The 10122-nt window shown below is 38.3% G+C and overlaps 1 protein-coding gene across 1 annotated transcript in view; it reads right to left on the reverse strand.

The window, feature by feature from the left end:
* drosha (drosha, ribonuclease type III) overlaps positions 1-10122 on the reverse strand; it is a 211336-nt gene that overhangs the window by 153157 nt on the left and 48057 nt on the right. Inside the window, exon 16 of the mRNA XM_015382192.1 lies at positions 2477-2584. Within this exon, the coding sequence (XP_015237678.1) occupies positions 2477-2584 (108 nt within the window). The remainder of the gene's footprint in view (positions 1-2476; positions 2585-10122) is intronic.

A 10122-nucleotide genomic window follows, 5' to 3' on the forward strand; every position in this document is an offset into this window, starting at 1 on the left:
CTGCCACCAACACTTCCAATTATGGATGATAGAGTTTGGCCTGTTTTTAGTGTTTAGCTCTGCTTTACTCCTAAACAAAGCTGTGGGCTCAGGTTCTACTGTAACTAGCTGTATGTGCTCTCTTTCATCCTTTGCCATGGAATCTGTCTCAGAGCTTGTTTGCTTAACAGTTCCTTCCCTAGAGAGAGTCACCTGTGGAGCTAGTTTACCTTTACCTGTTTTTTTAAAATGGACAGTATTCATACATCAGTGCTTCTATGTTCCTTTTCTATTCCCGCTTTTGTCTCCTTAAACCCAGTTGCCCTCAGCAGAAGGCCCCTCAAACTAAGCCTGGTTCTGCTGGAGATTTCTTCCTGTTATAAGGAGGTTTTTCCTCTCCACTGCATGCAGGCTCAGTATGAGTGATTGCTATAGTGTCCATAGCACAATGGAAGCGAACAGCTACTGTCCCAACATGTTCATCCATCAGGAGCGCGCCCTGCAAGTCAATGACTGGATGCAATGAGCTGGTTTTCCTTAGGTGGAAATTTAACTGTATGTCTTTTGAGCACTTTGTCTCTATAAAGTGCCTTAAGATGAGATTTTCCTAATAGGTGCTATATAAAAAAACTGAACTGAACTGTAAAGTGGCTCAGAAAGAAGGAGTCGACCTGTAACCTGTGGGCTGCAGTCTGACCTTACACGCCTTGACTGTCACTGGCCAGAGGGCCGGATGACACCGCTGCAAGGCAGGCTTGCTCCTGTCAGACCTCCCTCCTGTAGTTAACAATCATCTGCATGTAAATGTTTGTGAAGAGATTAATAACTAAAATAGTAAAATCCGCTTTGGGTTTAAGTAATGGGCATTAAACCAGTCAAAAATCACTATAAGGCACTTTGAAGTAGAGGCAGACTGAAGAATCGACCTGTTGGTATTTTGGGACAATATTGGTGTTTTTTTCTTGCATCTCAGTTGGCAGATACTGTACATGCATGCCTTTAGTGCATTCAGCACGGTGAGAATTTTGTTCCATTATCGCTGTAAGCATAGAACATGTTTTGTAATTGGAAGTTGGAAAAAAAAAAATTATTCAAATAATTTGCAATGTGGAAAAAAGGTTACATTTTTTTCATATTTAACATTTTTTATTACATTTTTTGAGATTTTACTTTTTTGAGCGAGAGGTCTGAAGTAAAGAGGATGGGATCTGGAAAACAACTTGAACAAAAATTAAAATCATAAAACAGAGACCGAAAGAGCCATTTTAAAAATAAACTTTAAAGAAAATATATAAAATATATATATATTAAATATATATATATATTTTTTATTAAATATGAGAAAATAGCAAAATTCAATTCAATAGATTCCATTGCTTTTCCAATTTCTGTTTCAAAAACATGTTTTTACTCTTAATTTTCATTTACAAATGATCTTTCCTTTCAACGTTGGAACAAAACTCAGACTTTGTGGCGCTACATTATGTTCCATAATGTAGCGCCACAAATAACGATCACATGAAGTCTGTGCATTTGTGCTCTCTCCGCTTCGACTCCATTTTTTATTTTTTGTCTATTTGTTTAATTCGAGTCTTGTGCAACATTTCTATCATGTTCTTTTTTTATTATATGTATTTACATATATATATAAACATAAATATACATATATACAAGAAAAAGTAAGACCAGCTTCTAGTATAAGCCCACCAAAATATCTCCAGCAGATATTAGAAAACTGGTTAGACTGAAGGTGAAATAACTGGTATCTGCATCAGCTTTAATAAACTCATAGCTGTCAATCTGCAGTTTGAAGGTTGTGAAAAGTTGCACTGTGAAACGATGTGGAAATGTGTCAGAGGGTTCAGATACTGCCCCTGAATATCAACTGTTACATTAATCTCTGTCGGGGAAAAATATTGCAACTAAAATCAAATCAAATAAAGTGCATATATGTGCAAATACTTTATCCAATACTCTGAGGAATAGTTCTAACTGTGCTTCTATTGTTTCTACTTAAATATCCCCCTAACCTCCTACTTTTTATGTCCCATCATCAATAAAGAGCTAATTATAAAATATACATATATATTTAAAAAGCAAACAAGTAGGACTCCATAACTGAATACCGTTTGAAGTTTCTGACAAAATAAAAAGAAAACTAAAATAGTTCAGTCCCAGAACTCCTTCGTATGTCACTGAAACGTCTTAATGAAGGCCCTTTTTAATCAATTTCTGATTCATATTATTTTAAGAATAGAAAAGCAATTCAACGCCTGTTTAGTTTTAGAACTTTAAGGCCTTTATTGTTTGACATCATGTCAGGTTTTATGTCTGAGTTATGAATAAAGGATGATTTAAAAAGTGCTGCTCTGCCTGTGGATTTGTAGACTAAAGAGGTGAATTCCACAGAGGTTGGAGTTTGTGCCTCCTTTAATGTGCTATACGTAGCAGTATGTGTGTCAGCGGTTAGTGCGTATGAACGGCTGCTGGGCATTACCTGACAGACGTCGGAACGGATGCCGGTTTTCCAGAACCCTTGGCTGCTGAGCTCCACCGTCACCTCACGGCGCATTGTGTTCTTCTGCCGGATCTTCTGAAGAGCTTCCTGCCAAACAACCAGGCCAGTCAATTATTGATCGGCTGGAACGCAGCCTCCAGGGACGACTCCCCATCCACAGAAACCCACTTCTGTCACTTAAGAGCATTCCCTTATTTTCACCCCAGTTTCCCTGACAGACAGACAGGCACATGCAACATACTGCAACCTCACATGGTAGACATGCATAAATGACAGAATGGCTGACGCTGAGGTTTTATTTTATGAGGCAACATATCAACCTTCACTTTCGGATGGTTTCTACATGAGCACAAACAAGCTGTGATAAAGTCCAAATTGCTAGAGATTGAGCAGAGTGGGTAAAATTCTAGCTTGACCAGGAACTGTTGCAAACCATGATGCCTATTGACTTTAATAAAGAAAAAAAAGGGATAGAAATGTTTCATTTATCTTAACTGTTAATATGAAGCTAGTAACAGATCGAGAGAATGTCCGTTTATCAGTTCAGAAGAAAGCGAGTGCGGATTAGTGTCCTCACCAAGTATGTTCTTGAGAAGAACACAGGAAAATATGGACTCGGGGAGAACAGGAGCACGCGGCATAAATATGGGTCAATTGGAAGAGAAGCGTACTTGTGACATCACCACACCCTGCTCGTCTGGAGCTGCATTTCACCTCCTGTTATTAATAGTCTCTAGCAGTGGCGGCAGGCCAATACAGGGCGCTGCCGCCCCACACCCAATGACCCTGATTAAGACATAAAATAATACTATGTATATTTTTTATAGTTTAATTTTAAACTAAAATGTAAATTATTTCGAAATATATCCATACAATTTTTTAGATGTGCAAGATAAATATTTAATCTTTAATGACTAGTAAAGCCTCATTAAATTTTTAGTCCGACTGGTGACGTATTTCCTTCCTGGGGCGCAGACTCTTTGCCCATTGACCATTAAAAGATGTACATGTGCAGTAGCTCCTCTGCAATACAAAGGTATAGGAGAACTCGGGGCGCAGGAGAGCGGCTCCCCGAGTTGACAGGAAGTGTATTTGCTCACCACCCCCCCGCTGCAAGGCAGACGTTTCGCAGGTGATTGACAGGTCTGCTGTTCTTGTGAATTGGAACATTACTAGGTCTGAGGCTGATGACGTTCCACAAGTACACAAGCACACGAGAACGCACAAGTCCACATATTGAGAAACGGCCATCTTTCCAGCATCGATTAGAGTTATAAAAACAATGGGCTAAAAAACAGAAGTAGTTATGCTTGTCCACTCATTCCACCATAAAATTCACATTGGAGTCAAAATGTTATTCGATATATCTGCTTCACAGAACACTGACAATTTATCTAATGGTAAAAGACCTGAACTAATGCTGACAAAGAGACACTTATAGTGACAAACTTGAGAAAAAGGTTAACCTCTTAATATCCACCTCATTTTGGGAAATTCTGGACGATTTTGCATACCCAAATGGAAAAGCAAATAACTTATAATAACATACATTATTTGAAAGCAAAACACCTTCTAGTTTCTGAATATATACATGAAAACTGGGCGAGTAAAACCCAGCCCAAGCTGCATCAGTTCAAAGAAGACTCAAAGTTATGTTTTTCTTTATTCTTGAAAATAATAGGTGTTTTTTTGAACAGCAGTTATAAAGACATGCTTGCTTGTTGTGGCTGCTTTGTCATATATACAATTTGACATGCCGCTATATCTGTGTTAATTGTGCTTTGGTGCTCGCTATGTCCATAAAATGAACTAGGTGGTTGATTTGTGGAGAATCGAAGCTTTCCAACGATGTCTTTACCAGTGTATTTATCATGCATTCTGAGTTATGTGTAAATGCTTCAAACTGGTGGGTTTAGAGAGTTTTAGGGTTAAAGGACCCACAGGATCATGGTTCCTTAGCTGTACTTTAATCTGAGAATGAAGTTCTTTAGTTGTTCACTTTTTTAACAGTACTCCTACCTGGAATGTTCCTTTTTTTTTGCCGAAGAGATCGATTTTACCAGCGTAATTTTCATGCATTCTGAGTTATTATTTGTAAACGCTTTAAAATGGTAAACGCTTTAAAATTGTTCATCCTCTCAAAACCCAGTGGGTTTTGAGAGGATGAACAACAACAGCTGACACCAACGGAAACAGGCTAAAGCAACATGCTAACATTGTAAAAGTTGCATTAACAAGGAAGCAAAATGTTGTGATAAAAAGTGCAACATTGGCAAAATGAACCCAAAATTTTGATATATTACAAAAAATTGTATAAATATGAACACATTTAAACAAACTTTAGTAGCCTAATGCTAAATTCTGACATGCTAACACTCACACGAATAAGCTAAAGGGCTAGCAATTATGTATTTTCATAGACATTAGCTGGCTAATGTACCAATAACTTTAAAGGGCCATTAAAAAATTATGAGATAATACCACCATGTAGGGCTGGGCGATATAGAAAAAAAGCTTATCGATAAAAAAAAAAAAGCATATTGATCGGCATCGATATTTATTGAAAAGATTTGAAACCATATTTTATGTGCAGCTCTGCCTGGACTTTTTATGATATTGCTAAATTATTTAATTTTAATAAAAAACACAAACACAGACTTCCAATTAAATCTTTATTTTAACCATAACAGAATTGTTTTAAAGAAAAATAACTTAAGAGACCTGAGTTATGTTATTAAATACTGACAAAGAATAAACTAAAGTGACCAGAAAAGTGACCAAAATAAATATAACATTATTCTATTCTATTATTACTAGCATTTTTCTCTCAATTGTTAGAACTACGTGGGAAACTGCCCAGAACTTTATATATATATTTTCCCGAAATTCCCGAAGATTCCTCGGAGGAGAGCCGCGCCGGGGCCTACACAGCTCGTACTCCTGCGGGTGTGAGCGGCTGAGATGATAAAAAAAAAAAAAAGTTGGTTGTGTTATCAGACTTTGTTTTCACTGGTTCCCTACACATTTTACAGATGGCTGTGGTTTGTTTTTTGTCCGACTTGCCATGACCGAAATGCTGCCAGACTGGCGAACTACAAAAACCCTTCTTTGGAACAATTTCCTCTGCCTCTCCTTGCTGCATCTTCGTGTGCTCTGTGTTGTGATTTGAGAGGGCGGCGCTTGGTGACGGCGTGCCTGGGTCCGCGATTGTGATTGGTTGGGAGGAAGTAGTGACTAGCATAAACCTACATGAAAGGCTACAATGAGAAGGAAGGAAAACTGCGTTTCTTTATCACACTTTTATCGACCCTATTTTTTTCTATTGCGCCACACGTCTATCGATCGATATATATCGTTATTGAATTATCGCCCAGCCCTACCACCATGACAAGTTATTAATTAATTAAATTATCTGAAGTTAATTCATTTTATCAATCGACTAATTGATAAGCAGCAATTTTCTAAATCTGAATTTTCTGTTGCATCAAGAGGATATTTGTTGAACAAAAAACAAAAATCATCAGCATTATTTTAATTTCTTTTGTCAGCTGTATAAAATACTGACTGAAAAAGCAAAACCCTTTTTTCTTTTTTTTCTTTTTACACATTATTAAACGCATTTCTAAGATATAACAATAACATCATTATAAGATATATTATAACAGGAACTTCTAAGGTTGCTAATTAAAAGAAAGATTAATATAATGTGTGAAATAACTTCCTATAAACAGAAATGTAAAATTATCATTAAAAGACGGGGTACTGTCAGATTAGTTGCCACTTCACGTCAATGAAGTACACGGCTTCTTTGATATAGTTCCAACAGTCAGTGCCCCCCATGTTTTTTTTTCTTCTTCCTCCATTTCATCTAAAACTCAAACAGGATCCTATAAATATTGCTGGAAACAGATCCATCTCCGCATCGGAAGACCCAGCATGTAACAGGGGGTCGTGGAAGTAACATAGCCAAGGTAGAGGACGTATCAACAGACCTCTACCTTCTTAATGTTTGTGCTCACGCACGTGTTTCATTCAGCAGAGACACCATCGGCTCGCCCACAGTTATCAGTGATCTGCCTAAAATGGAATGCCAGGAATTTTTGACTCACAGAGGAAATAAGAACAACAAAGGCATGAATAAATAATGCCTTCTCACTTTGAACTGTGCATCAAAAGAAACGGGCTCGCCCACACGCAGCAGCACAGGCACGCGCAACCGCACACGGCAAACCCTCCTGTGGACAGCCAACCAGCCAGCCACTGTATATGGAAAGCAGTCATCCCAGAAAAGCGTGAATGGTATGCAAACGCTTTATTTACTATGCAGGGTCTTTAGAAGGGGTCAGAGAACTGAGGGAAACAAGAAAAAGAAATAATCAACTAGGGAGTCAGAGGCTGCTCCGTACGGCGGTCAAAGTCACGGCACATTTGACTTTTACCGTCAAGTACCTCTGCTGAAAGGTCCATTTATATTTAGGTCAAAAACCAAACACGCCCCATGAAAATCAATGGCTGACAAAAGGCAACGAACATCTGTTGCATGCGCTGCTGCACTTCTGTTCCAACAGGTTGATTTAAGGAAACTCGTCTCGTTCAGTAAAAATCGAGAGCGATCCAAAGCTCCAAAATATTCCTGCGTCACCAGATTTTCCAATTCACAGACTTAAATCTATTAGGGGCAAAATGTCCTCTTTATGCATTAACAACAACAAAAAAAATCAAGTTGTTTCGGTGAATTTCATAACATTCTCTATCAAGGTCTTTTTTTTTTGTGGAGGGTCATGTTTATTATTCATTAAGTTCTTTCACTGAGGATAACCTATTAATCCCACAATAATAATGTGTTTATCATCAAAGTGGTAGAGGACTCACTGACTCACACAGGACCCAATGCTGGCTGGCCCTAGTCTGTGCTAAGCATTCATGGTGAGCATGCTAATATTGTGTCTACACAGTTGGATGGAAACTCCCTGGCCTCAACGCTCAAACCTGACAGATACTGATGCAAATAATAAACTTTGAAGAATGAGGACAACATGATGATGATGAAAAATAATGAGGAAAATAAAGGCTCTGCCTTGCAGCAAGAAGGTTCTGGGTTCGATTCCCTGCCTGTGGACTTTCTGCATGGAGTTTGCATGTTCTCCCTGAGCATGCGTGGGTTCTCTCTGGGTTCCTCCCACAGTCCTAAATTATTACTGTTAGGTCAATTGGCTTCTTTAAATTGTCCTTAGGTGTGAGTGTGTGTGTGTGAATGGTTGTATGTCCTGTTTGTCTCTGTCTTGCCCTGTGATGGACTGGCGACCTGTCCAGGGTGGACCCTGCCTCTCGCATGTAGTCAACTGGAGATAGGCACCAGCACCCCTCGTGACCCCAGCAGGGATAAAGCGTGATAGAAAATGGATGGATGGATAAAGGTTACTGAAAAACTAAACTGAACAAATGCAACTACAACCCCATTTACACTACCCTTGAAAAACCGTGCCGAGACCGGTCCGAGCTCAGTAACTGAGATAACTTATCGTGTGTAAATGGAAAGCAAACTGAACTGAACCGAGCTAGACACAACCAAACCAAGAAAACTGCAGACCAGTTCCAGAGGTGGGCTCGGCTCGGTTTTTCCCTGGCTCGGTTCTCTGATAACAAGAACGCATGAGCAGAACGCGTCATGTCCGTCTGGCTGCACATCCCGATTCAGACTCCATTCCAGTAGTTGGCGGTAATTCCCCTGCGGAAGTTGCTTGCCAACCAGCACAAAACAGAAGAAGAAGAACAACTATAAACAATCGAAACCTTCTCCATGCAACATTTTAAGTAATGGCATTTTGAATAATAACACCGAAATACAGCAATAATAATCAAGCATAACTTTCTGAATGTGACGGGCGCCGCCATTTTGATCTGCTTGATTCCCTCCTTCTTCGTCGTCTTCTTCTTGTGTTTTATGGCGGTTGGCAAACAACTTTTGGTGCAATACCGCCACCAACTGCTTGATTTCCTCCAATACTGGCAGTAATACCGCAGATCGTCACTAGGAGGCGAGGAACCGAGATAACGTGATGTGTAAACGGTCATCAGATCTGAGCTCGGACCGGTCTCAGCATGGATCGGTTTTTCAAGGGTAGTGTAAATGGGGTACATGTTTTCCTCAAATCATGTAGACTCAGAGGTCTGTTGGATTAATCTTACATGAAGCCTGGGTAGGAAACATGACTACATCTGAAATACACTAGATTTGTGTTCCAAAATGGCCTAAAATGTTTTTTACTTCCTTTAGTAATCTTTGCTTTCTACTATTTATTAAATCCCACACATGATTTTTTTTTTCATTTTCCTTCAAAGCAGCTAGACCTTCTGATCCAAACCAAGTTCTTAATGCTTTCCAAAGGTACTTTCTTAGTTATTCTTTAAAAAAATATATCTTTCAAAAGATAAAAAATCCAACCCAGCATGAAGAACCCCCTACCACATAGTTGAGACCATTGATGAACCCTGACATAGAGTGGATTTTTCTGGCCGCACTGGCCGGTAGTCATCTGATTTTTCTGCCATTTCCCTTTTCAATAATGCAGCCCCATGACTTGTTAATCCTTAACTTCATTAATGTTAAATCCAAAGGACTTCATTCAATTAGGATCCAAACACATGGGGTCCTGCATCAAAATAGGAAATAATTAACCAAGCAATGATGGACTGAATTATTTGATAGAATATAAAAGAAATTTTAGAAGGAAAAACAGTTTGATCACTGAGCTTCATTGCATTTATGAAAACAAAGACAAAAAAAAAGGGATTCCACATCTTTTGGTGCTGCCTCTCACACATGAGATGCATTTTCACTCATTTTGCTCTTGGTCCTTGCAGAGACAAACAATGGAGTGCTTTTGGTAAATAAAAGAATCTCACTACAGAAGATGACAACAACCTGATGAAATGCGTAATTGTTTTAACAAGTTTCCACTTGTTTCACTAAATTCAAACTTTTCATGACTAAAACTCTAAAATGTTCCCGTTGGATTGAGACGATATGGCTGCAGCCTGGAAGGCCTTCCATGTTTTTATGCTTGCCTCATTGTTCTCGTCTGCTGAGCTTGAGCCACGGCCTCCATACTTTTACCTTTCAAAATAAAACTTCCTATTACAGTACATATTGTTTGTCTTTTTTTTCAGGTGATAAAATGCGCAGTTTAACACAATATTATATGACCCACCAAATATGGTGACTTCTAACCAGCCAATGCACCAACCCTACCTTCACAGAGCCAATACCTACTGTAATGCTAAAGAATCACAGCTAAACTGCATTACCAAAACAAACTTAGTTGAAAATGTATTTAAAAAAAAACATTTCCCCTAATTTAAACAGTTACATAAGATGATCTGCCAAATTTTATAATTACTTTCACCCTAAAAAAAAAAAAGATAATTAGATATTCTACACTTGTAATAAAATAATGGAGCCGTTTTCTTTTTCTTATTTTAAATGTAAACCATATTTTTCCTTCAAAAAACTGTCTCACTTACCTGCTCAACTAACTAAAAGAAAACATATCTGAATAAAAAATGAATTACTCAAATTTTATTTTTAATTTTATTCTAATTTTCAAACATCTGGCATAAAAAAA

This window comes from Cyprinodon variegatus, unplaced genomic scaffold (assembly GCF_000732505.1).
Source record: "Cyprinodon variegatus isolate N-32 unplaced genomic scaffold, C_variegatus-1.0 Scaffold252, whole genome shotgun sequence".
In the NCBI taxonomy this organism is placed as follows: domain Eukaryota; kingdom Metazoa; phylum Chordata; class Actinopteri; order Cyprinodontiformes; family Cyprinodontidae; genus Cyprinodon; species Cyprinodon variegatus.